The sequence below is a fragment of the Oncorhynchus mykiss genome, chromosome 15 (genome assembly GCF_013265735.2).
Source record: "Oncorhynchus mykiss isolate Arlee chromosome 15, USDA_OmykA_1.1, whole genome shotgun sequence".
Classification (NCBI taxonomy): domain Eukaryota; kingdom Metazoa; phylum Chordata; class Actinopteri; order Salmoniformes; family Salmonidae; genus Oncorhynchus; species Oncorhynchus mykiss.
This window is the reverse complement of record NC_048579.1, coordinates 17,593,389-17,621,111: the sequence shown is the minus strand read 5'-3', so window position 1 is coordinate 17,621,111 and position 27,723 is coordinate 17,593,389. Positions and strand designations below refer to the sequence as shown.

Sequence of the window (27,723 nt, the reverse complement as noted above, 5' to 3'; positions counted from 1 at the left end):
AACACATCGTTAGACTTGAGGTCATCCAGGCAAAATCAGATGTTTTAGTTTTATTGAACCTTTATTGAAATAGGCAAGTCAGTCAGATCGCGTAAACCACGTGTCAAACTCATTCCACGGAGGGCCTAGTGGCTGTGGGTTTTCCTTCCTCCCTGATGAATTAAGGTCAGTAATTAGTAAGGAACTCCCCTCACCTGGTCGTCTGGCCCTCCACGGAATGAGTTTGACCTCCCTGGATTAAACTAATCCTCTACTGAATCAGATAAGACCAGCCTCTCTAGACTCCATCCTTTCATCATCCTACCTTTGTAGGTGTCCTCCTTAATTTCCTTCCCTCATCCCATCTTTCAGAGTGTATGTTACCTTCAATTCTACAGAGATCCATCAAGGGGCAGCATACTCTTAAATTGCCACCCACCGTGTGTTATTCCTATAAGAGAGCCCATGCTTCACACATCCAGATTGACTTACGAAGAGCTGGAGGAACTTGAGGATCCTCTTGTGCGTGAGGATATAAAGCGCGTTGCCGCTGACTGGGTCGATGACGGGCAGCCGGTGGATCTTGTTCTTGATGAGCGAGTACACCGCGTCGAATATGCTGGGAGAGATCAATAGAAGATTGGGTTAAAATAACACAGACAACCTGTCTTTGCCAATAAAGCACTCGAGGCCGAGGGTGTTGATACATTGACTCTCTCTCTCTATCAATCGTCTCCATCTTTAAAACAGCACGTCGTGGTCGAGTCTCCAGAAAAACAGGTTCACAGTCCAGGCTACCTTTTTAAGTACTGCATTGGCTAGGAGGCTTTCGTAAAACCTGTTTCAGAACATTCCGCTTGGAGAGAAATGCTACAGTATCTAACGGAGGCGCCATAAAACACTAAGTGGACCTTATTCAGCGAAAAGCTCAAGCAAATTGACCAGATGACGTGCAAACACAAAGTATCCATGCATGTTAAACCATGAACCACACAGGAAGTCATCATAAACAAGGGGCTAACTAGGAAGGTAAACAGATCTGCTCTCTATCCCAGTCTTTCTCCTTCAGACTCAAACCAAATAGTCTATCAGAAAGCAAAACCACGAAGACATCGGAATCAGTCATTAAGCAATTCAATGATACTGATGTTCTCCCAAAAGGAGGCAGAAACCAAACCAGAGGCATGTTAACCTGGGATGATGCCATAGTCGAGTGCCCTAGGTGGTATTTTAAGCAGAGGTTCTTTTTTTAGAGTCTGGCCCATACGGCTTTTCACAGGACGGTCCTTGAATTATTCAGTGTGAAGAAAATAAACAATGAGAAAGGCTGTCGCAGAGCAGGGGAAAAAAAGGACAAAAATATGAGGGGAAAGTAGCAGAACTTTCCCCAGAAATCTAGGGAACGTACGGCATACTTGAAACTCCACCTGGGAGAGCTTATTGATAATAAACGACTCTACCTATAAATTCTAATTGAGTGAGGAAGCCAGGCTAATTTGCTGTGTTTATGACCATAGAAATACACTTCAAATTATGTTTATGACTATGATGTAGAAAAAAACGAGTAGACAAATCAGATTTCTCAATCAACTTTGAGTTGAATATGGACCGTTAGTATAATGGACTGATTAAATCCAACGCAAGTCCCTCAGTGTAATGATGAGTCAAGTAAAGTTAATCATGAACGGATCATTACTATCCTGTTCATGGATCTGCAGGTTCATTTCCACATCATACATGTTGTGTTTTATTTGAACTTCCTATATGAAATAAAGACAAATATGAAATGCAGGTGACATGTATAAGAAATGTGGAACAGGCTCACCTTGCATCAGGTGATATGTTCACTAATGGCTTAAAGGTTTCTTGTAGGTAGAGCTCTACAGGACAGAAAAATAACAAAAAGCACCAACAAACTATCACATCAATTTCTTTATAATCTGTTGACCAACTGATAAAAAGGGTTGTTTTGAAACTGGAAATCTGCTGGAAAGTTGCTATACCTCTCCATGTTTCAATCTGATGTTCCTCCAGCTCGTAGATTTGTACCTATAAGACAGAACATTCAACAATTAGTGATATTTAACATGCTTTCCATGACTCGAACATAGCACACAGCATTACATTTATAATGGTTTTGTTTTTATAAGCATTTGTTAGAATTAGAAACTTAATTAATTAAAAATATATAAAATCACAGCAATTGTCAGAAGAAAAACATGTAAGCCATGGCATCATGAAAAATCAAACAGGTGGGAAATTACCAGAATTTGGCACCACTATCACGTTCTCTCTCAGTCTCAGCTAATGACAGAGAAAAGGACTATTTCCTCATCAATATGCATAAGTCTGATATGGAAGGTTCCCTAGAGGGTCTCAATCAGGTCCACCTCAACCCTCTCCGACGTAAAACAAGACAGTTATGAGAACCGCTGCTAATGAATAACAGCAAAGAAAGGAAGGGGGGAGGGGGAGATGAGGGAGCAGTAGGTCCTCAATGACTTCATTACAAAAACAAAGGCCATTTCTATGGTACCCACAGCTACATTGAGCCCATTAGGAGAATATGAACAACAGCGGATTTGCTTGGTAATGCGTGTCGATCATTCTTTAGAATGGTGGTGTGACAGACTAGCGAGGTGGATGGAGTATAGACAAAATGCCCATTGAGCTCTATCAGCTCTTGAAGTACCCTTAGGCAGACGGAGTAGAGGGTTATAATACAATAGTCAAAACCCTGAGGCCTTTTCTGTTCTTGTAAAACAACAGCTACATCACATTCACAATAACACAATTACTGATCCAGGACTCTCTGTCTGTGTGTGTATGTGTGTGTGTGTGTGTGTGTGTGTGTGTGTGTGTGTGTGTGTGTGTGTGTGTGTGTGAGAATGTGTGTCAGCTTGACCACAAACTCACTCAAAAAGTCCACAAACAAATGAAAGGCCATTGGGCAGCCCACTCGTCAGTCAGTCCAGACTAGAGGAACTTTGACTCATCTTGGAGTAAGGTTGGAAAATTCAGGCTAAAACCTGGGAATTTTTGGAAAGCTACCAGAATTTGGCAACACTGTCAGTGATCTCTGTCTTAGGCAATAACAGAGGCACTGACTATTTCCTCATGAATATGATATGGAAGGACTGACAAACGCTTCGCTGCATTGGTTGTTCTCTTGACTATGGATTAACTAACGATAGCCATTAGGATGCCCACACACTGTCGCCGTCACCTGGCCTAACAAATACCAATAAATATTGGGACGGGGAAAATCCCAAGCTGGGCCTAGCCTCACTAGCTGGGCTTTCTATAATATGTGTAATATGCAGGAGTGACCACTCAGGTAACATGAACACAGATACTCCCATCTGACACATTTTATTTTTTACTTACCAGGTCAAATGTATTTTCTAGCTGAAAAATCATTGGTCATCGTTCGTAACAGTTTTGCTGCTATTTTGACCAGGCCTCTCTTGAAAAAAATATGATAATACTGCACTCTGCCGTTATTAAGCTTTAGCTGTACTAGGGAGGACTCCTGGAAAACAGCTACTGAAGTGGTTCTCATTACACAACACAGCTGAGCAATGCAGGCTATTTACACTACAGCCTACTGTAGTCAGCTGGCTGGCACATTGGCTGTGGTGAGTGTGAGGGTGTTCAGTGGGTGTGTGTGTGTTATACTTGACCACAATCACTGTGGGTGAGCTGGTGTGAGAGACAGTTAAGAGCAAGTGAGAGTGTGTGTGTGTACACACACAGGGTAAAACATGTGTGAAAGCCCTGGGTCAGAACAGAGAGACCGTACTGCAGAATCACCATCTTCTCATGACCTGATGATTAATGATGATGTCTCTCTCCACTCTGCCTGTAAAGCTCCATGACACAGTGCCTGAGATGGAGGTATTGTTTAAGCTCCCATCCTCCCAACACAACACTGCTGTCCAGTCAGTTAATGTCGCTGGCTGTGGTGACAATAGGAAGCCGAAGCCGTACAGTCAAACCATTTCAACCCACAGTCATGTTCATTAGTATGGACTGAAACAGGGAGTAACTAGCTGGACATGCTCAATGAGAAAACACTCATTTTGGTTTTCTGTAGCAAAATATTTGTACATTATTTCCATTGCCCTAATGAACATGACCCAAAAGTCCTTGGGATCTGTCTGATAAGGGGTCACGTACCATGGGAGACTTGTAGTATCTGTGGAGGATGTTGATGAAGTCTGTGATGGTTAACATTCCTGAAGAGAGAGCGAGAGGGAGAAAAAGGAGTGGTCTTGTTTATTGCAGTAATTATTCACATTGCACAGGTGTTGGATTTGTCCAAGCACATACACTCACTGGTACTGACAGAGGGAGACATAGGGAAGATAGGGAGGGGATACTGAGAAAGAGGATAGAGGGTGGAGAGGATGGGGAGAGGAGAAGATAGGGAGGGGATACTGAGAAAGAGGAGAGGGTGGAGAGGAGAGGAGAAGATAGGGAGGGGATGCTGAGAAAGAGGATAGAGGGTGGAGAGGATGGGGAGGGGAGAAGATAGGGAGGGGATACTGAGAGAGAGGAGAGGGTGGAGAGGATGGGGAGGGGAGAAGATAGGGAGGGGATGCTGAGAAAGAGGACAGGGTATAGAGAGGAGAGGAGAGTGAAATAGATGGGCCTATTTCTGGGACATCCTCTCCACATACACCTCATTGAGGTCAGTACAGCCTAGGGGTGAGAGAACAGTGTAGTGGAACAGAGGGCTAGATTCTTAGTAAAGCCCATCTGTGCGTGTCATACACACACACACACGTTTCTCTCTCTCTCTCACTCTCAGTTGAGTGGACTTGATTTATGTATGCGAGGCTGCAGGGAGACATCAGGCTCTACACTCACATCCTAGTGATGAAGCCAGGACAATTGCGCAATATGGATGTCCCCTAACCATAGGTGGGCACATAGCAATATTGTTCAATGTATCCTTGATTCAATTGTTGAAAAACATATAGACCAAATATGGTAAGAATATACTATTGAGTTAATTTCTGCCATCTTAAATTAGCACTAGTGAATGGAAGCCCATGACCATGGCTCATTATAACTCGTCTGCCTGTCTGTTCTCAGAGCCGGCTAGAGAGGAGAGAACAGTATTTATATCCGTCTCCATGACGCTGGCCCAGATACAAGGAGAGGAGGCCGCCTCTTGAGGGGAAGAGAGGGAAGGAGAGAGGATGGAGTCGTCAAAATGGAGGGCAGAGTAAGCCAATGGAAAGGAGAGAGAGAAGATGGATAGAGAGGATGGATAGAGAGAGAGGATGGATAGAGCAGAGACAGAAAATGGGGGAGGAGGTTGAAGAGAGGGAGGTACAGTGCAAAGACGGAAGCATTAGTAAGAGGATGGGTAGAAGTGAGGGAGAGCACACAAAGGAGAGGGGGTTTCTAAGGATGAAAAAAGAGACGAGGCAATGATTATATTATGGGGGAGGGTATTAGGGATGTGGCTAGCCATGATGTAAGAGTGATCCAACAGATTCAGGCTAGAGAGAGATTCCTATGTTACATAATATTCAGTGCATCTCAGTACAGTACATACAGTAAGTATGTGACTTATTTCAATATGTGTGTGAACACAGGCCACCAGTGCCCTCCCGCAGTGAAAAAAAAAACATTTTACACCTTTATTTAATCTTTATTTAACTTGGCAAGTCAGTTAAGAACACATTCTTATTTTCAATGACGGCCTAGGAGCGGTGGGTTAACTGCCTTGTTCAGAGGCAGAACGACAGATTTTTACCTTGTCAGCTCGGGGATTCAATCTTGCAACCTTACAGTTAACTAGTCCAACGCTCTAACCACCTGATTACATTGCACTCCACGAGGAGATTGCCTGTTACACGAATGCAGTAAGCGAAGGTAAGTTGCTAGCTAGCATTAAACTTATCTTATAAAAAACAATCAATCAATCATAATCACTAGTTAACTACACATGGTTGAAGCTATTACTAGTTTATCCTGCGTTGTTGTCCTGCGTTGCATATTATCGATGCGTATCGTTGCTCCAATGTGTACCTAACCATAAACATCAATGCCTTTCTTAAAATCAATACACAGAAGTATATATTTTTAAACCTGCATATTTAGCTAAAAGAAATTCAGGTTAGCAGGCAATATTAACCAGGTGAAATTGTGTCAGTTTGGGCCGCCTAATTTGCCAGAATTTTACGTAATTATGACATAAAATTGAAGGTTGTGCAATGTAACAGGAATATTTAGACTTATTGATGCCACCCGTTAGATAAAATACGTAACGGTTCCGTATTTCACTGAAAGAATAAACGTCTCGTTTTCGAGATGATAGTTTCCGTATCCGACAATATTAATGACCTAAGGCTCGTATTTCTGTGTGTTATTATGCTATAACTAAGTCTATGATTTGATAGAGCAGTCTGAGCGGTGGTAAGCAGCAGCAGGCTCGTAAACATTCATTCAAACAGCACTTTTGTGCGTTTTGCCAGCAGCTCTTCGTTGTGCTTCAAGCATTGCTCCGTTTATGACTTCAAGCCTATCAACTCCCGAGATTAGGCTTGTGTAACCGATGTGAAATGGTTAGCTAGTTAGCGGGGTGCGCGCTAATAGTGTTTCAAACGTCACTCGCTCTGAGACTTGGAGTGGTTGTTCCCCTTGCTCTGCATGGGTAATGCTGCTTTGAGGGTGGCTGTTGTCGATGTGTTCCTGGTTCGAGCGAGGAGAGGGACAGAGGCTATACTGTTACACTGGCAATACTAAAGTACCTATAAGAACATCCAATAGTCAAAGGCTAATGAAATACAAATGGTAGAGAGAGAAATAGTCCTATAATTACTATAATAACTATAACCTAAAACTTCTCACCTGGGAATATTGAAGACTCATGTTAAAAGGAACCACCAGCTTTCATTTGTTCTCATGTTCTGAGCAAGGAACTTAAACGTTAGCTTTCTTACATGGCACATATTGCACTTTTACTTTCTTCTCCAACACTTTGTTTTTGCATTATTTAAACCAAATTGAACATGTTTCATTATTTATTTGAGGCTAAATTGATTTTATTGATGTATTATATTAAGTTAAAATAAGTGTTAATTCAGTATTGTTGTTATTGTCATTATTACAAATAAATACCTGTTAAAAAATAAAAATAAATAAATAATAGTCTGATTAATCGGTATCGGCTTTTTTTGCCCTCCAATATCGGCGTTGACAAATCATAACCGGTCGACCTCTAGCAGGGACACACACATTTTATAATTTGCACGGACTATGTCATTTGATCTACTTTCCTCATCACCTCTCAGTTTCTATACCTCCCCTCCTTTATAGTTGTGATACCCTCATCTTTCCCTCTTCTCTATCCCAGTCTGACCATTTCTCCCTAAGAACTTGATTTGGTTCCATTCTGTTCACTATGTATGAAAAATACAGTTTGACTGCAAAGAAAAATATATTTTTCCACTTACCGACAAAGCTCTGCTTCTTTGTCTCCCATAGTGGGGCTGCCCGCACCCCGTTGGCAACCAAGGCAAAGAAGGCCTTTTTTACCTACAGGCGAGAAAAACACACAATGTTTTTACAAGACTTGTCAAACATGTATTTCATAAAATGTAGGTGGAATAGAGCAGCATTATCCACCACTTCCCAGCCCCCTCTGCCTCCCAAGCTCCCAGTTGAGGGGTCAGACGACACAGCATCTCCCCCCTAAAGAGTGTGTTTCTGGGCAGGGCAGGGCTTCATCACACCTCCCTGGCTGTGTCAGTTAGCATCCACTGCTTCCTCCCCGTTACCACTAGCCACTGTGTGGTTAGATGTCTGGTAACTTAGGACAGGTATACAGTACTGTAGTCTTTCATCACAAAAAAAGAATGCTGCCGTGTGTGGTTCTGGTGGTTTGACTTTTGTTCCCTGTAAACAACAGGCAGTGGAAACAATTCTCCTCACTCAGGACAAATAAGTATCCATCTTTCCATCTACTTTCATGGAGAGAATAATGCCCCCATGGCCCAGTTTTTCAAAAGATATCTGGATTTCGCCTATCAGATTGGATTAAATGCATAGTAATAGAATAAATAGAACATACTTGAATGGGGGGGGGGGAGGGACTCCCATCCTATTCCTTTGCATTAATCCAATCAGATAGGTGAAATCCAGACAGCTAACCTTTGAAAAACTGGGTCCTGGACATTCCAGTTTGGTGTGATGATAAGTTGGTATAAAATCAAAGACTCTAGTTCAGATCTTCGTATCTCTAAGCCAGAGTCACATCTACCTGACTGACTGGATACATACTGTACCATGACTCCATTCACCTCAGCTGGGGGTAAAATAACTAGGTAAACTCGTAAGGGGCTTGTGTAGACATGCTGAACAAATACCATTTCCTCATTAGAATTCATTCCCATTAGCATTCATTGTGAACGGCTCTCCCTGAGAAGCAGGTATCTGGTAATATTGTAATCCTACTGATACTGTATATCATTGTACTGCACCTCCCAAGATACGAAATGACTTAAAACCAAGACACCGCAAAGGGAAACCACAGATGATATCCCCCTCCAAAGACAAACGCATGGTCGTCTCTCTAATTGAATGCCTCCGCCTTTTTTAAATTCATATCCAATGCTAATGGTCTGGGAATGAACACACAAGCATGCTATTAAACCCCATTGTCTCCAGGCACTGTAAAACATTAATGAGAGCATCTATTTTTCTTTTGGCATTTCTGAAAGAGTAATCTTAAGAAGATTAAAGTTTAATGAGGCCGTGTAGCCATAATGAGAAGGTTCCTTTAGCCTTCACATGGAAACTTTAATCTTCCATTGGGGTCAGGCTCAGTCCGTTTTCTGTTCTGGGCTGCTGGTCTGGACAAGCACTTAATGAAAGATTGGGAATCGGATAAGCAACTACTACCAGCCAAAACGTGGATGTGATCAGAGCTATAGGGCTGCCCTATTTTCCAATCGTTAATACAAGTATATTCCAGTAAGCGGGAGGGACGACCCATTTTCCTATCTTCGTTTCCTCATCCACGTGCCAAATACATTCCCTATGAAGAGAAAGAACCCCCTCATTGACTTCAGAGAGTTCCTGCTAAACCCTCTGTAAAACTTGACATATATAAAAAGAGAACTACACAAGCTAAAAGACTACACAGAACTGACCTGTCTCGACAAGAAAAGGTTTTAAGAATGAAGGGGGAGCCGTTCGACAAATGCTGTCTGTGCCTCACACTGTCTGGGGCACAAGGTGTGTGTGTGTGTGTGTGTGGGGGGGGGGGGGGGGGCTGTCCTGAAGGAGGAATTGGGAGCCATGGACCAGAAACTAGGCGCTGTGGAGACCAGGCTACAAGCCAACGTGAGCCAGGTGGAGGAAGTGAAAAGTATGAACAAAGTTCAGGAAGAAGAACTGAAGACATTAAAGAAGAAGGACTTAGCAGCTGGTCAGCCAAAGGTGGCCTTCTCTGCAGCTCTAAGAACATATGGTTCTGGGAACATTGGACCCTTCACCACTGACATACCCTTACAGTACAAAAGTCTTCTCCAACGTCGGCAGTGGATACAACCCTGCTACAGTTGTCTTCACAGCCATGGTCAGAGTGTATTACTTCTGCTACACCGTGTTCTACAACGGAAACGCCAACGCTGCCGTGACTTTGCGGAAGAACGGACAGCTGCTGGTGTCCTCATGGGACGTTAGGTCTGGAACGGCACAAGACTTTGCCAGCAACGCAGCCGTAGTGGAGCCGGAGGTGGGAGACAGCACTGAGCTGGGCGTAGACACTAACAGGGCAGAAACTACAACACCTCCAGTGGGTTTTTACTCTTTCCCATGTAATATGAGTAACACGTTTAGTTCATTTGGCTGTACATAACAGAAGAGATTTTGGGAAAATACATCACAACAGTATGAAAGTAAAACAAAATAAAACATTTACAAAAATAAAAACTAGCACACTGATTAAACTGTGATGATGTTGAGAGAGGACCAGGTCTACTAGACAAATAGATCTATTGCATTCTTGTGACCTGCGCACTAGTCAAAGGTCACTGTCTGCTGTAATAGTTGTGGTTTGATGTTTAATGAAGAACAGGTTCAAGCTGTTTGAGTGAGGTGTTGGTGGTGGTTGTGTTTGTTGTTCTTCTCCATTGTTTGACTGCTGGACTGCAGCCGTTTCATTAAAGTCTTCTCACTGCTTCCTTGTTTTCACTGACATCTCTGTAGACCGACATCATCTCTGTAGACCGACATCATCTCTGTAGACCGACATCATCTCTGTAGACCGACATCATCTCTGTAGACCGACATCATCTCTGTAGACCGACATCATCTCTGTAGACCGACATCATCTCTGTAGAGTGTAGTGTGGTCTAACCATGGAAGGATGAGACCTCCAAGCGACACGGTGGATAAGAGATAACACTTATCTGGATTAAAATGTAGAGCTTTTTAATTGCAGATTTCTATCAAGTCACAAGTTCAGACAAAAGCTATTTTTCTAGCTGGTGCTTTTGAAGATAAAACAGTGGGAGAGATTGCGAGGGGTTTTAAAGTGTGACAAGCTTCGAGAGAGAGGAACTGAAAGACTTTTACAAAGAGGATATCATAATAGTATATTCTGGCCTGAGGAGAAAGTCTCCAGCTAATTTCTGTGCTGCGTAGAGACATTTGTATCACTTTCCAAACCAAGACCATAACGGAGTTTACATGTTTAACAAAGCAGATCAATAAGTAACCAGAGACATAGTATCATGGCTCAAGCCATGACGCAATTGCATTTGAAGTTACTAGTCAATAAAACACACAAAAAAAGTTTCCTATTGACCACCTGTGTAGATGGAACATTATCAGAAGGCGGGACTACAGAACAATGTTCTGTGACTGTCAGAAGTCTTTGTACAATAGATGTTCATTAGACGGAGCACTTACCTGCAGAGTAGTGTCAAAAACCACGAGCTTAGAGCTGGTAGGAACAATGTCGTAGCACTTGTGTGACTTCATAAAGCGCATGTAGATATCACTTTCGGATTCTTCAAAAGCTGAAAGTAAAGCACATATATGCACAAGCATTAATTCGATGTTCTTACCAGAAAACATTAATACACAAAATACTAGGAATGGAACAACAATGGAAATCCTGATACCTTGTACTATGACCAGTAATGAGGAGGTAAAATGACTTCCACTGATTCATGGTTTGCTCTATGCACATCTTCTTCAAAGAGAATATGGAAGAGACGTGGTACATGGAGAAAATGACTTCCTGGGCATTTTCATATAGCTACAAAATAGGATCTCTCAAAACCACTACATTGTTGTGTGAGATATCCTGGGTGTCTGATGTTGCCTTTCTTCTCAAAGGACCTGAATATAAAGGGTATATTCAATGAACTAAGAGACTGGAAGTTTCTCACTCGCTGACTACTGACTCAATCTCCAGGGCCGGTTGCCATGGTAATTCTCCCTGTACTATTCAGCTACACTAAACAGACTTTTTTTTGTTAAGCTCTTGAGACAGAGCAGTCGTTTGTTCTATGACTGGAAGGAGCCGCCATGCTCCCCACTCACCTTCCTCAAAATCTCTCCTCAAGGAGTCTAGACGACTTGGCCGACTTCGTCTGGACGTTGCCATACATTCTGGCGGTGATTTGAACCGACGCTGCAGTCTAACTGCTGTGCCGTCTGTACGTCTGTACACCCGTCAGTGTATCAGGTTGATGCGTAGGACTGACAGCTCCACTCCCATGGCTTTCGCCCTGTCAATTCTAATGACGGGTGAGGAGGCTATGTCGACACCTCTGCCGATGGTCACAGCCCAGGTCCATACATATCACAACCTGGGTATCCGAGCCCAATGCAGCATTGCTAAACCACAGTCAATGCCTAAAAAGGGACGTGAATCCATGTCCATTGTGCCACTTGAAATAAATCTAATGCCATAATAACAACAACAACCTCTTCCATCTGCTTTGTCCTAGAGGTTCGCCACCCAACAATCCCATAATAGCTCCGTTAGACTTTGCTCCTTTGCTATGCAGAGCAGCAGGAGAATGCAGCCTTACAAACCTGAGAGAAACGAGGTGCATTTGATTGAGACTAGATCAAACTGGTTTAAGACAACCCTAATGTAGTCGGAATGTCCTCGGGGGGGAAAAACTGAACATTTATATGTGTTCTGTTATCAATAAATTAGTCTTGGTTCTATGGAAAACCTTGGAACTTAAACCACTATAGGTTAGAGTATCAAACAGAGGTTTTATAGAGTGCACAACGCACATACCAACTCCCAAAATCCCTGAACACAATGGCTGTGGCTGGTGCCCAAAGCCATTGCCTCACGATCACACTCCCACCAATCTCCAAGTAAAACTACTCTGACCATCTGAGTATTTTGAAGTACCACTGAGCACAGGCTTGACACTCTGGCAAGCAGCCATGTTGGCTATTCTGAGAATTGAATTAATGTAAAATGGTCTGTTTGTTTTGAAGAGCCTTGATGATTCACATTTGACCAACGTTGAAAGAAGGCAGCAGTAGCCTTCCATCTCACAGCCTACTGAATGATGGTTGGCTCATGTGGCTTAACTTGAAAAACAAAATGGGGGGAAAAAAACAAATGATGTAAATAGGATTTAGTTTACCAGATTTACCCAGATGTCTGGTGTTGATGCCTTTATGTAAACCTCTACAGAGTACATCTAGGCTATTTCCATCCGAATGGAATGTTATGTAATAATGGTACCACGATGATAATTTCACACATCTTCTCTGTAATAAAGGTATAGTAACATTAGTGTTCAGCCCCCCCATCCCACCCACCCACCCAGTTTTTTGAAGCAAGCAGCATCATGCTCACTGAATGTGCTGCGTGTGCCATGCATACTGTGATGTGACACACAGAGTGAGAGCTGCTGGTACAGTGAAGAGCCTTGGGGAAACACTCAGCGCTGACGTACCTGGTTACCTTAAACATTACAGGGCACGAAGATCACCACCAGTCATGAAAACGAAGAACAAAACCATGGCTTTGTTCAGCAGGGCAGAGCGTTCAGAACTGTTGCAGATACAGTGCATTCGGAAAGTATTCAGACCCCTTCACTTTTTCTAAATTTCCTTATGTTACAGCCTCATTCTAAAACTGATTCAATTGTTTTTCTTCCTTATCAATCTACACGCAACAGAATAAGGCTGTAACGTAACAAAATGTGGGAAAAGTAAAGAGGTCTTAATACTTTCCGAACACACTGTAGATATGTGGTGTATAGAACGGACATGACATTATATCCTGTGCAATATGCAACTTCATCTAAGCTCTGAGCACTCACAGATAGGCTACTGACTAAACTTGAAAAAAAAGACTGTGTCAAGTGACCTGAACTCACTGGACTAGAAGTGACTTTGGATAAGTGAGTCTGATAAGTGGCATATATATTGTATTTCATGTAAAGTTTAGGGTAGCTGCCTAGGTGGGTAGATTGTGGCAGTTTTTTCTAGTTCTACTTCCCATGTACTTGGTCGTTCATTTGACGTCAGATGGTAAACACATCTGGAGAAGTAAGTCATATTCACAAACATCTAGATTAAGCTCCCTTAATCAAGGCAGAATAGCACTGCCCTGTCAGTAGCCCCCATCATCTCCTTGTTCAAGCTCTTCTGTAGGGTATTTCTGATTAGATCAGTTATTTACAGCGAAGCTGAGATGCTATTTGGTATAAACACTAGATAAAATGGATACGCTATGATTCAGCATTCTAAACTCATTAATATAACACTGTCAAGCTATAGGGTAACACTACCTATGCTGCAGCAGTACTGTATCTGATACAGATGCAACATCCCATTGTGTCTGGACTGAGGGAGGCAGCCAACAGGTTAGCAGGGATAACAGCAAACAAGCTCCCCCCTAACATGAGCTGAATCCCCTTCATACTAACAATGAAGGTCCCTGCCATCCACTAAAGCTTCTATACATTGACATGATGGGCTACAGAGCTGGTATATAGTTCGGTTCCACCTTTGATATACTCACAAAGCAGTTCAAAACATGTTCTTTTTTTTTATTACATGTTTTGATTATTAGACTACACCAGTCAAATAATGGGAATATGATCCATGGGTGGGATTGTTTGGGCAAAAATACATTTACCACTAAATGTGTTATTGGCATGATATATGACTTTAAGGCACCAACCATGTATGTTCATTTGACCAATAATCAACGGGCTACATGGCCTTCATGAACTGTTGCTTAGGCTAATTACATAAAAATCATAGATCATTCACAGATCCATTTGGCTGACGCATTACCTTGTCAACTGCCATGACAAAGGTTATGCATGGGTTTGCGGATCTACTAGTTGAAAATACATTTCCAAAAAGTTTGCAAAGAGGCTTACCTTCATCTTCTAGATCAAGTTTCTCCAGCATGCCTTCAGCTAAACCGTGGACCTGTAGATAAGAGGTACAGATAGCCAATTGACCGACTGACTCTTTCCGCTCCTCTTTCACTCCACAACCCTGCACAGGCAACGATGGCAGCAGAGACCAGGGCGCAGTCGGTTATGAAATACTAGTAGGTCGTAGAAAAAGTAACGGTTGTCAACCACACTATAGTGGATAAAATGTAGCGAACAGATAGCTTATGTTGCCTTCCCGAGCTGCAACTAGCCTTCCGAACTGGTAACGTTACTGATTTGACAGTCGCCGGGCATGAGAAACTCCTCTCCTCTTGTGCGGTGCCAACACGAAAATGAGAAACACAGTCCAACCGTTTCGCGCATAAAAGGCTCCTGCGATTTTCATGGACGCATGTCTTTCTTTTCTTGCTCGGTGTTGGTAAAAAGAGTAGAGTAAGCGTATTTTAGTAGACGAGAGAGCATTGTCAGGTAGCCTACATCCCGTAATTGCGTGCCGACTGACGACGCTTGACGTAAAATAGGATGCACGCTACCAATCCCCTATTCAAGTAAAAGTGGAACATTCCAATTTGCTACAGTCGCTATGAAAAATACAATGAACGCCTGCCAGATCTCACAACGCCTGGATAGGTACTTTACCTATCAGCTAACCACATCATGTTTTAGCAATCTGGCTGCGTTTCAAACTCATTCAAGACACACCCTCCCCCACTTACCATTGCCTCACAGGCTGACTAAACCGTTGGTGTGCATGCCTTGCAAAATCAATTTAGAAATCTATGTTATTCAATTATTGCACCCTCACTGCTCGTGGGCTCCAACGAGCATCTGCTTTACCAATGGCTAAAATAGAGGTCATTTCTATTTCTGACGCAGATCGCGCTTCAAGTCCTGGCTATCCCATCTCCTCATTGGTTTATAGAAGCAGGTACCCACATGCCATCTCCTCATTGGTAATACCCACGTGGGTGACTGAAAGATGAGTGAGGTCAGTGGCAGTAATGCACATAATCTATGAAAGTTGCCAATCGCAATATAAAGTCAAGAGAAGAAAAGGCCTAGAAGGAGGAGAGATGACTAGAAACGATTCGTTTGACCGTTTTGTGTGTGGATTAATTGTCGGAGTAGAGGACCTTGTGCATTTCAGGTAAAATAACAACTCAATGTTTATATCCCAGGCCAAATTAGCTAGCAACAGCAAGCTAGCTAACTAGGACAAATTAGCTAGCAAGTGAAGCTAGCTAGCTAAATTGCCATAAATGTTTAATGCTTTTCAACCTTTCCCCAAATTAATGTAATTGGTTCAGAGTTTGTTTTGATATTTTAACCTGTGTCGTCATCGCGTTTTGTGTGGGGGGGATAAAATACATTTATGCACGATGGCGCACGTGCGCAGCCGGTTTGGGTTCTGTGTTATGCCCTTGGGGAATCCCTGCGACCATCTTCGCCGTCGATCCCAATTGATTAGCCAACCGAGGGAAGTTGCCAACGTAAGCCTCTCAGCCCTTGTTTTTGATTGAGTTTGCGAGTGTACAATTATGTTCACTTCAGGGCCTGAAACGCCCCATAATGCAATTTGCGATGATCGTACATCTGCTAAGAAATGTCAGTAAAAACTTAAAACCTCAAAATGTCAATATGGAGAATTTAATATTTTTCATTGTATTCACAGGAATGTCCCTGTATTGATGTGTAATATTGTTATTATTGTTGCAATATATAAAAAATACTGAAATATAAAATATGGAAAAGTCAACATACGAAGGTAAAAAAAAGTAAAAACGAATGTAAATAAGTTAGAAATGTTGATACTAATGCACTAACATGTCTCAAAAGTAATGTTTTTGTTTGGTTAGCTTTTGGAAATTGTAGAAATAAAACATTTTCCTTCTTTAGAAGCTAGGCAGGCCAACATTAGTTAGCTTATTAATTTGCTAGCTATCATTCAGTAGGCGTATATTAATAATTATGTAGTTAATATAAGTAAACATGCAATCATAATTGACTCTAGCACATAAAGCACCCACAAGTTACCGGAAGCTGAAAATATAATCGTCGCGGGACAAACGACTGACAAATTTCAGGGCAAGGCAGTCATTAGAAAAATGTATAACTTCCTCCCTCGCCCCTTGCCCTGCAAGTGTCAGACGTCATCAGAAGTGTCCACTTAGAGGGCTGAGGGGAGAGGTTGTGTTAAGTGTTTGGAATGCAGCCATTGTTTAACATTTTTCACATTCTTGATTAGCCTTGAATTAAGTGTTTGGAATGCAGCCATTGTTTAACATTTTTCACATTCTTGATTAGCCTCCAATTACAAATTATGATACCAGGCAGACAATGTTAATTCAGTGATTAATGAAATTGTATGCAAATGACAACACACATTCACAATTTATAATGTGCCATGCTCAATCAAAACTTTGGTTCTGAACCTATCAATATAATATTTAAACTGTGAAGTATGGAATAAGCAAAATTATGCATGGGAGAGAGAGCTATAGAGACCTTTAAGATTTCTCTAGATTGAAGTTGTTGACTACTGTGGTTGTTATACAGTGTCTCTCTTGTCAACTCCTATGATCATTGCCATGCCAAATAGCATGCCAATGACCATAGAAGTTTGCAAGACAGTACAAACAGATCTGGGATCATGCTAGTGTCTCTCCACTAGCTGATTGAAACCAGTGTTTCACCTGGCAGAGACAGAGAGGGATCCTACTGCGCAAAAACGTCTTGAATCAATGTTGTTTCCATGTCATTTCAACCCCCAAAATCTATGTGATGATGTTGAATCAACAAGAAAACTGATTGTATTTGCAAAAAGTAATCAACGTAAGGGCTTTTAAAAAAAACAACTAAATCCAGTGACATGGTGAAATGTATTGTTGATTTCACTTTGAATTCACGTTAGTTGACAACTCAAACTAGACGTTGAACTGATGTCTGTGCCCAGTGGGATAGGATGCACAGTAAGGGCAGAGATTCCAGCAGCATACTGTTGTAGTTCTCATGGGCCACAGAAACAAAACAGACTCTAAATTCACAATTCTAAATAAAACAGTGCAGCTGCTTGGAATTCTATATAAGTTAGATAAATATCAAATTAGATGGACGTTAAAGTGATGACAATATCATTTGCATGAAGCAAGAAAATATGTAAATGCTTATGTTAATGTAAGAAGATGGACCACCCATCAATGCATAACGGGAGGGAACAGCCACCAGAACTGACTTCATAGGTGAATCTCAATAGTTTAAAGTAGCTTCCTCTCCTCATCTCCTTTCCTTAATCTGCACTGATCTGAAAGGACCATTGCAGTATTGCTTTTGCCTATCCTTTGTGGTCAGATCAGTGCAGTTGAAGAAGAAGAATCTGCTTTAGACTATTCAGATGCACCCTATTTCAACAAGTTTTTATCAGTGGGGTAGTACTCACTGGTCGTGATCGTGAGTTAGCGATGGGGGCGGAGGGAGTCATGGGTGGTTTGGAGCAGCGTAGACTGAAGCGCTGCCCGGTGTCTGGCGGGGATGAGTAGGAGCGCATCCGTGCCTCCAGCCTCTCCGGCTCGCTCCGATAGGCCTCGAGCGGGAACGCCGGCGGCTGCTTGGCGGCCTGCGTCGGAGGAGTTGAGGGGGGCGAGGAGATCCCGGAGGCTAAGGAGAAACGAAGAACGGGAACAAGAGGTGGATTAGACTTTCAGTATGAAAAAGACCTGAGGATCTTTCTGCCGTAATCTAACATGTCTGAGGGCGATGGGCATCCAGAGTGCCACTATGCAAGGAACCACAGATGGGGTGTTATCTGATTGAACATTGAACATAATTGAACATTTAGCAAGGATTCAGAATGAGATAGATAGGGAATAAACCTATAGTGCTGCCTTTTTGCAAGTTGAGACAACGTTATTTTGGTGACGTGGACAGAGCTTGGAGATGTTAATCGGATTCTCCTGTCATTTCTATATGTATTTTTTTGAATGCAATATTCTGGTATGTGCCATGTGCAATAAATCTGAACTCATTCAACCACAATACAGTCAAAGTCAGCCTGTAGGTTATTCAGAAGATTCAGAGAGGATTATGTAATTCTACACCAGCAGTAATGGAGTTTAGAGACAAAAAATAGCTGGAAAGTTATTTAAAACCCCTCAGAGAGGATCATTTATTGCTGTAGCAAGCATTTTTACACTGTAACAAAGCCAGGAGGGATGATCACCTTTCAGCTTCGAATTCAAAAGGACAGAGCTAGATCAAAAGACATCTTCATTTATAACAACATAGCCCTTAGAGAGATATTTATTAAGAAGAGGTTTCAAAAGAAACGACAGACACACCATTTAAACAGTCAAGTGTGAAGAGAAAGTCCATATTATACTAATGAGCTACTGCCATACTAGTTACCTTCTCATCACATGCATGGCATACACACATCCTCTTTTCTGGCTATCCAACAAAACAGGAATTTACAGGGAGTAGGTACCACTAATCAGCTCTTACTCCCAGAGGTTCTAATCTAACACAACCTTATTGACATGCAGATGATGCAGTATATCTTCCTTGATGAGCCCAAGCATAATCAATAAAGTCCTCTAGGCACTTAACCAGACTTTTAAGCCCTTACACTCGTGGGATTTGGCCTATATGGATAGGGATAACCATGGTAGGAATCAAAAAGAAACAGCTTGGAGATTATGGGGAAATTATTAGACTAAATATGAGGACAAAACAGTTAATCTGACACAAGACTGAACCCAAACATTTACACTGTTGATTTCATGTGCATTTTACATTTACTGTACTTTCCCGCATTTGATGACACAATCTGAAAATATTCTGGACACATTCAGTAACACGATAAGAATATTCATGGTAATGTGGGGTAGGTGCAACATAAGACAAAAAAAATTACAAGGGGTTGAGTGTCTCCAAGGGGCCACACCTCTCCAAAGTGTGCAAAGTTCCTACGTAATTTCAATGCACTTTTATGACTTAAAGAAGAGTCTTGAACTATAAGGAGCTATTTTGAGCTCTCCTAGCTGTGCCGTTGAGGAACTAGAGCAATCAGACTTGTAGTTGTTTTGTTTGAAACACAGCCCTGCATCCCTGCCATCACACAATTACTGTTGTTGTTAACGCATTCCAAAAAAGCTCCATTATAAATCGCAATCTGGTCAGGTGGGCATAATTTGAAAGCGTGTTCTATTGCCAACATGGTCAGGTGGGCATAATTTGAAAGCGTGTTCTATTGCCAACATGGCTAGCTAAGTTACAAAATAGGATCTTACTGTGTTAGGCTTTCACAGGGCAATTCAGAGAAGCAGATCGTAATTTTGGTGCGCAAAGAATAGTCACGAGTGCATTCAGATTTCAAATTTATTCTCAATACGACAAACATAGGCTCATTCTGTTCAGAACAACCCAGGGTATGACACCATGTCATCTTGTAACTGTATATCAAGCATAGTGATCATAAACGTTGACACTGTATTAGGGCTGACCCCAATTAGTCAACTGGTCGATTGTTTGGTCGTTAGGCTATTGGTCGACTGAGATTGTTTTAGTCGAGCAGTAACAATATATATTATGTACACAAAAGTTTGGGGTCACTTAGAAATGTCCTTGTTTTTGAAAGAAAATCACATTTTTTGTCCATTAAAATAACATCAAATACGGTATAGATGTTGTTAATATTGTAAATTACTATTGTAGCTGGAAACAATTTTTTATGGAATATCTACATAGGTGTACAGAGGCCCATTATCAGCAACCATCACTCCTGTGTTCCAATGACACGTTGTGTTAGCTAATCCAAGTTTATCATTTTAAAAGGCTAATTGATCATTAGAAAACCCTTTTGCAATTATGCTAGCACAGCTGAAAACGTTTGTTGTGTTTAAAGAAGCAATAAAACTGGCCTTCATTAGACTAGTTGAGTATTTTTGAGCATCAGCATTTGTGGGTTCGATTACAGGCTCAAAAGGGCCAGAAACAAAAAACTTTCTTCTGAAAATCATCAGTCTATTCTTGTTCTGAGAAATGAAGGCTATTCCATGCAAGAAATTGCCAAGAAACTGAAAATCTTGCTGTGTACTACTCCCTTCACAGAACAGCGCAAACTGGCTCTAACCAGAATAGAAAGAGGAGTGGAAGGTCCCGGTGCACAACTGAGCATGAGGACAAGTACATTAGTGTCTAGTTTGAGAAACAGGCGCGTCTACATTTTTGTCTCTCACTTGGACAACAAAACATTTGCAAAAGATTCCCAATTAGTGGGAGGGATGGGGGCTTCTTGTTCAAGTTCAGAACCGCTGTCAGTCAAAACAATACTGGCTGTGAAGCGGAAGACCTTGCGCTCTGATGTCATGTATAGCATGTTACTGTAGGCTACAGCCATGGCGTTACAATTTAGGCGCTTATCAAGGTCCAAATCTACGATTTTGAACCCGTATACAGGTACGAGTGTTAGTCACATGTATAGACTAATATAGAAGTAGGATCTTAATTTGATCACCCTGTTGCAGGAGAACTTTCCAGCAATGCAGGACATTTTAAAGCAGCAATATGTAACTTTTTTGACGACCTGACCAAATTCACAATGAAATATGTGTTGCAGAGTGCACAGAATACGGTTAGGTACTGTAGGGTGAAATACGGGTAGGTTCTGTAGGGTGATATACGGGTAGGTTCTGTAGGGTGTAATGTAGTCCTCCCCAGCAGAAGACGTGAACGGCATTACAATGAGGTCTAAAGTGAAACCTGTAAGTGATTGTGTGTGTGTGTGTCGCATGATCTTGCTTCAATTAATAAATAAAGATGTAATTTCCTACAGTTTCCTACATACTATTTAAGCCATGCCATTAGCTTTCAAAACATTTGCTGTAACCCTAGAGATAGATTCCCAGAGCGGTCGGAGCTCTATGGAGAATACATTGGTAGTAAACTCCATTGGCGAGCAGCAAGGCATTAAAACTCCCTTTAACACAGCAGAACGGACATCACCTTGTCCTACACCAAGCCATCCATTCTCTCTGTCTCTCGGTCGGTGCTACACACAACTGCAAGAGAAACAGGACAGGGCTGTAATTCCACAACATACGGTGATCGCTACATAAATAGTAATATTAAACATTCATAAAAATACAAGTGTCTCACATGTATCGAAAGCCTAGAATCTTGCTAATCCAACTGCGTTGTCAGATTTAAAAAATGATTTACTGCGAAAGAATACGAAGCGATTATCTGAGGATAGAGCCCCATGAAAAACAACTATTTCAACCAGCACAGGCGTAACAAAATCCAAAACTGCATTAAAATAAATGGTTTACTTTTGACGATCTTCGTCCGTTTGCAATCCCAATGCTCATTGTTACACAATGAATGATCTTTTGTTTGATAAAATCCGTTTTTATAGCCTAACCCAAAACATTTTGTGAACCGCTTGTGTCGTGAATTCCGTCTCATTCCATTTTCGACGACACATTCCAGGTAAATAACCCACACAAAACGGGACTTTTCCAGTCATGTTTGGTTTCATTGCAATCAACTGGTTTGTTTGTAACACAACCAAACCTGATGGGCCATTTCGCGGGACATATTGACTAAAAGAAACCGATTTGAAGACGCATTTTACACACAGCGTTGTTTTGGTAAACGCGCAGATTCCGCTGTTTATATATCAATCAGTATGGCGTCTAAGTCTGGGAAAGCTAAATCTAAGTCTAGATATACAGATGTACACACAATTTTAGAAGAAATTGATCGGAAAAGTGAGACAGAGATTGTTGTAGGACGATTAATTTAGCGATTCCCAAGTGGAGGAATATTTTTTGAACGGAGAGGACACCGTTGTAGCCACTGTGTATAATCTGTAACGGTGCCTGCAGAAGAGGAACAATGTCACCGTTTTGGACTGGTAAGTTCTTCTCATGCTAATGCCCTTGTTTGAAATTAATAATATAAAATATTATTTGTGATTTTTTTAAATTTAGAAGCAATATATAAAAATGTAATGTGATGAAATGATGCAATGAAAAGTGATGAAATGTGTTTGCCGCCCCACCCCAACCCACATGAAATAGCCTATTTGAGGCTGTTGAGGGGAGGGCAGGCCCACAACAATGGCCAAAGTGAAATGGAGACAGTAGATACAGCTGGTCTGTTGTAATATAATAAAGACAGTAGATCTAGCTGAAATGTCATAATATAAAAGAGACAGTAGATCTATAATAATATATTCAACCTTATGTTCCCTGTACTCTATATATCTGTTTATTATACCTCAGCAGCACAATATTGTGTAGAGCTTTGGCAAAGTGGGTGATGTTATATCCTTCCTGTTTGGCCCTGTCCCGGGGTCTCATCGGATGGGGCCACAGTGTCTCCTGGCCCCTCCTGTCTCAGCCTCCAGTATTTATGCTGCAGTAGTTTGTTTCGGGGGGCTAGGGTCAGTTTGTTATATCTGGAGTACTTCTTCTGTCTTATCCGGTGTCCTGTGTGGATTTAAGTATGCTCTCTCTAATTCTCTCTCTCTCTCTCTCTCAGAGGACCTGAGCCCTAGGACCATGCATCAGGACTACCTGGCATGATGACTCCTTGCTGTCCCCAGTCCACCTGGCCTTGCTGCTGTTCCAGTTTCAACTGTTCTGCCTGCGGCTATGGATCCCTAAACTGTTCATATTTACTCGAGGTGCTGTCCTGTTGCATCTTCTACAACTACTGTGATTATTTTTATTTGACCCTGCTGGTCATCTATGACGTTTGAAAATCTCGGCCATGTTCTGTTATAATCTCCACCCAGCACAGCCAGAAGAGGACTGGCCACCCCTCATAGCCTGGTTGCTCTAGGTTTCTTCCTAGGTTTTGGCCTTTCTAGGGAGTTTTTCCTAGCCACCGTGCTTCTACACCTGCATTGCTTGCTGTTTGTGGTTATAGGCTGGGTTTCTGTACAGCACTTTGAGATATTAGCTGATGTACGAAGGGCTATATAAATCAATTTGATTTTATAGAGGACTGAGGGTCTTCCAAATATTGAAAGTGTGTAAATAGATACCCATGTTATTTTGTAAAATGTATTTATTTTTTTCTTCATATTTTTTGCATATATGCATATCCTTGCTTCCGGTCCTGAGCTACAGGCAGTTAGATTTGGGTATGTCATTTTAGGTGAAAATTTAAAAAAAGGGCGGATTCTTACTAATTTGGCCTTTTGTCTGTCTTTTTTAATAATGTGTGCTGGCCTTCATGTTCCATCACCTGGGTAATTACAAGAAAGATAAATTGCACAGTTGAAATTATAGCTTGTCTGCTATGCAGCAAGGCAACCACTGGAAATATAGGTAATATTGTTTACTGTGCCATGATGTTTTCCATTTGTCGACTAATCTCAAATTCTTCTCGCCATGGTTGTGTGATCTATGAAACATCTGCTAGCCTCACACTCTCACAGCATGTGTCTGGCTTGTCTGACAGAAACGACAGCTTGCTGCCCCCCATGTCTCTCTGTCTGTCAACATCCCTACCTCCATCTCACTCAGGTTTTATATTTGCATTCATGTCCCTATGTCACTGTAGTATCTGTGGGCATCATAACAACAAGATGTCACAAGGTTATGATGCCAATACATTACATGCATCTCTACCTTATTGGTTATGGACTGTATTTGTTTGATGTGGAATTGGACATTATTGTGAATAAAGCAGTTGGACTAAATAATCACACTATGATGGAATTATAAACACACTATTAAATATATTATAAACAAATTAAAACAAATGAACAGTTAATTCACGTGAATAGCAGTGGCACCAATTGAACTCTACTACAGAGCACTTTACACACTTCAAAGGGCACTTTAAAGGGCTGGTTTCAAGTGTCTTCTTCACTGGCAATTAAGGAGCTGGAATTATTCACTTGAACAAAAAAATTGCTCTCCATTTCAGCATAATTTGCCTTTAAGTAACACTCATGACCAGTGGTGACCTGTCATTTGGGGGGGCTTGCCTGTTTTGCATGTTATTTTGGCATTCATTCGTGTCACATATCAGTTTGCAAACAATGTAAAAAAATATATATATATCATTGAGTTAATAAAGCTGCTAGAAACATGGTCTCTTTTTTGTTTTCTTGAGTAAGTCAGCTCCAATGCAGGAGTTTCAGCCTAGCTCAGTGCTTTCTGTGGTGGTGGGGCAAGCCAGCAGAAAATATGGAGAATTGTGCCGTGATTGGCTCAGTGTTCTGTCACTCATGAGGACACGACGTCACCGCCAAGTCCAAGGGTAGACCTCGAAAATCATAGCCCCTTGGGTGCTGCCATAGAGTTACATTAGAAGTGCCCTTCCAAGAAGGCTCAAGATAATTGGCCACAGATAAAATTACATCAAATCACGTTATATCTACAGTAGCTTTGATTGGACTGATCATCATGCTTTCAAAATCTTAGCTAGCAGTCATCATCATGAATCAAGTCGACAATCTACTGGCAAATCCTTTTTAATCCTTGTCATATGAAGAGAAATAATGAAGAGAAAATATAGATAAAACGTATCGGTGCTCATCGGCCATTGGACATAAACATTACACAACAAGTTGGAAATCTCAAATTCAACAATGAGTGGTTTGGAAGGAATCAGTGGCTACCTGCAAACATTGCAAAGCAGTTATTAGCCTGCTATTCAGTGGAGTGGCTGTGTGGTACCAAGTATATGATGAAGGGTCTCTTTTCCTAGTTTAAAATTATAAACATTCAACATTGGCCATGCTGTCAATAAAGCATGATTTGTGCCCCGTTCAAAACAACTTAACTCGGAACTACAAAATCTGACTGTAGTGAATTCAAGACAACTGGGAACTCGGGGAAAAATAGCCACGACTGGGAAAATACATTTTGAACTTTCATCCAACTTGGAATTGTAAATCCGGAACTCGGGCCTCTTTCTAGAGCTGCGAGCTGAAGATCACTAACGTCATCATGATTCGACCATCGATGATGCGCCACCTTCCTGTTCAAGTGAAAGGGGTGGTGTACCGCAGGGCAGATCTCTAGGCCCTCTACTCTTTTTTATTTTCACCAATGACGTGCCATTGGCATTAAACAAAGCAAGTGTGTCCATGTATGCTGATGATTTAACCATATGCGCATCAGCAACCACAGCTAATGAAGTCACTGAAATCCTTAACAAAGAGTTACAGTCTGGTTTGGAATGGGTGGCCAATAATAAACTGGTCCTGAACATCTCTAAAACTAAGAGCATTGTATTTGGTACAAATTCTAGACCTCAGCTGACTCTGGTAATGAATGGTGGGCTGTTGAACAAGTTGAGGAGACTAAATTACTTGGCGTTACCTTAGATTGTAAACTGTCACGGTCAAAACATATAGATTCAATGATTGTAAAGATGGGGAGAGGTCTGTCCGTAATAAAGAGATGCTCTGCTTTTTTGACACCACACTCCAAAAAGCAAGTTCTGCAGGCTCTAGTTTTGTCTAATCTTGATTATTGTCCAGTCGTGTGGTCCAGTGCTGCAAGGAAAGACCTAGTTAAGATGCAGCTGGCCCAGAACAGAGTGACACGTTTTGCTCTCATTGTAATCAGAGGGCTGATATAAATACTATGCATGCCAGTCTCTCTTGGGTAAGAGTTGCGGAGAGACTGACTGCATCACTTATTTTTATAAGAAACAATGTGTTGGAAATCCCAAATTGTTTACATAGTCAACTTACAAACAGCTCTGACACACACACTTATTCCACCAGACATGCCATCAGGGGTCTTTTCACAGTCCCCGAATCCAGAACAAATTCAAGAAAGCGTACAGTATTATATAGAGCCCTTATTGCATGGAACCTTCTTCCATCTCATATTGCTCAAATAAACCGCAAACCCGGTTTAAAAAAACAGATAAAGCAACACCTCATGGCACAATGCCTCTCCCCTATTTGACCCCAGATAGTTTGTGTGTATGTATTGACATGTAGGCTATGTGTGCCTTTTTTTTTAAATGATGTAGTTCTGTCCTGGAGCTGTTCTTGTCTATTGATGTTCTGTATTATGCATGTTTTGTGTGGACCCCAGGAAGAGTAGCTGCTGATTTTGCAACAGCTAATGGGGATCCTAATACAATACAAAAAAAGGTGAATACTAAAATGTATTGTATGCTGCAGCATAAATTATGTAATATGCCAAGGAAATATGTATACTGTAGCTAACAAAGTAATACTAAATATACAGTGGGGAGAACAAGTATTTGATAACCTGCCAAATCTGCAGTGTTTCCTACTTACAAAGCATGTAGAGGTCTGTCATTTTTTATCATAGATACACTTCAACTGTGAGAGACGGAATCTAAAACAAAAATCCTGAAAATCACATTGTATGATTTTTAAGTAATTAATGTGCATTTCATTGCATGACATAAGTATTTGATCACCTACCAACCAGTATGAATTACGGCTCTCACAGACCTGTTTGTTTTTCTTTAAGAAGCCCTCCTGTTCTCCACTCATTACCTGTATTAATGGCACCTTTTTGAACTAGTTACCTGTATAAAAAACACCTGTCCACACACTCAATCAAACAGACTCCAACCTCTCCACAATGGCCAAGACCAGAGAGCTGTGTAAGAACATCAGGGATAAAATTGTAGACCTGCACAAGGCTGGGATAGGCTACAGGACAAGCAGCTTGGTGAGAAGGCAACAACTGTTGGCGCAATTATTAGAAAATGGAAGAAGTTCAAGATGACGGTCAATCACCCTCGGTCTGGGGCTCCATGCAAGATCTCACCTCATGGGGCATCAATGATCATGAGGAATGTGAGGGATCAGCCCAGAACTACACGGCAGGACCTGGTCAATGACCTGAAGAGAGCTGGGACCACAGTCTCAAAGAAAACCATTAGTAACACACTATGCCGTCATGGATTAAAATCCTGCAGCGCACGCAAGGTCCCCCTGCTCAAGCCAGCGCATGTCCAGGCCCGTCTGAAGTTTGCCAATGACCATCTGGATGATCCAGAGGAGGAATGAGACAAAAATAGAGCTTTTTGATCTAAACTCCACTTGCTGTTTTTGGAGGAAAAAGAAGGATGAGTACAACCCCAAGAACACCATCCCAACCGTGAAGCATGGAGGTGGAAACATCATTCTTTGGGGATGCTTTTCTGCAAAGGGGACAGGACAACTGCACCGTATTGAGGGGAGGATGGATGGGGCCATGTATCATGAGATCTTGGCCAACAACCTCCTTCCCTCAGTAAGAGCATTGAAGATGGGTCGTGGCTGGGTCTTCCAGCATGACAACGATCCAAAACACACAGCCAGGGC

General features: G+C 41.7%; 1 protein-coding gene across 4 annotated transcripts in view; it reads right to left on the bottom strand.

Annotated features, from left to right (window-relative positions):
• Window positions 1–27,723, bottom strand: part of LOC110489719 (5'-AMP-activated protein kinase subunit gamma-2) — a 104,514-nt gene that overhangs the window by 20,697 nt on the left and 56,094 nt on the right. For 3 of the 4 annotated variants that reach the window (XM_036943912.1, XM_036943913.1, XM_036943914.1), the window contains 8 exons: window positions 17,839–18,056; window positions 14,382–14,433; window positions 10,915–11,024; window positions 7,452–7,533; window positions 4,159–4,217; window positions 1,983–2,028; window positions 1,805–1,859; window positions 472–598 (listed from right to left, as the gene is read on the bottom strand). In XM_036943912.1, the coding sequence (XP_036799807.1) occupies window positions 472–598; window positions 1,805–1,859; window positions 1,983–2,028; window positions 4,159–4,217; window positions 7,452–7,533; window positions 10,915–11,024; window positions 14,382–14,433; window positions 17,839–18,056 (749 nt within the window). Of the gene's footprint in view, window positions 1–471; window positions 599–1,804; window positions 1,860–1,982; window positions 2,029–4,158; window positions 4,218–7,451; window positions 7,534–10,914; window positions 11,025–14,381; window positions 14,434–15,118; window positions 15,255–17,838; window positions 18,057–27,723 lie in introns of those variants that run through there. The other variant, XM_036943915.1, reaches the window with a different exon arrangement.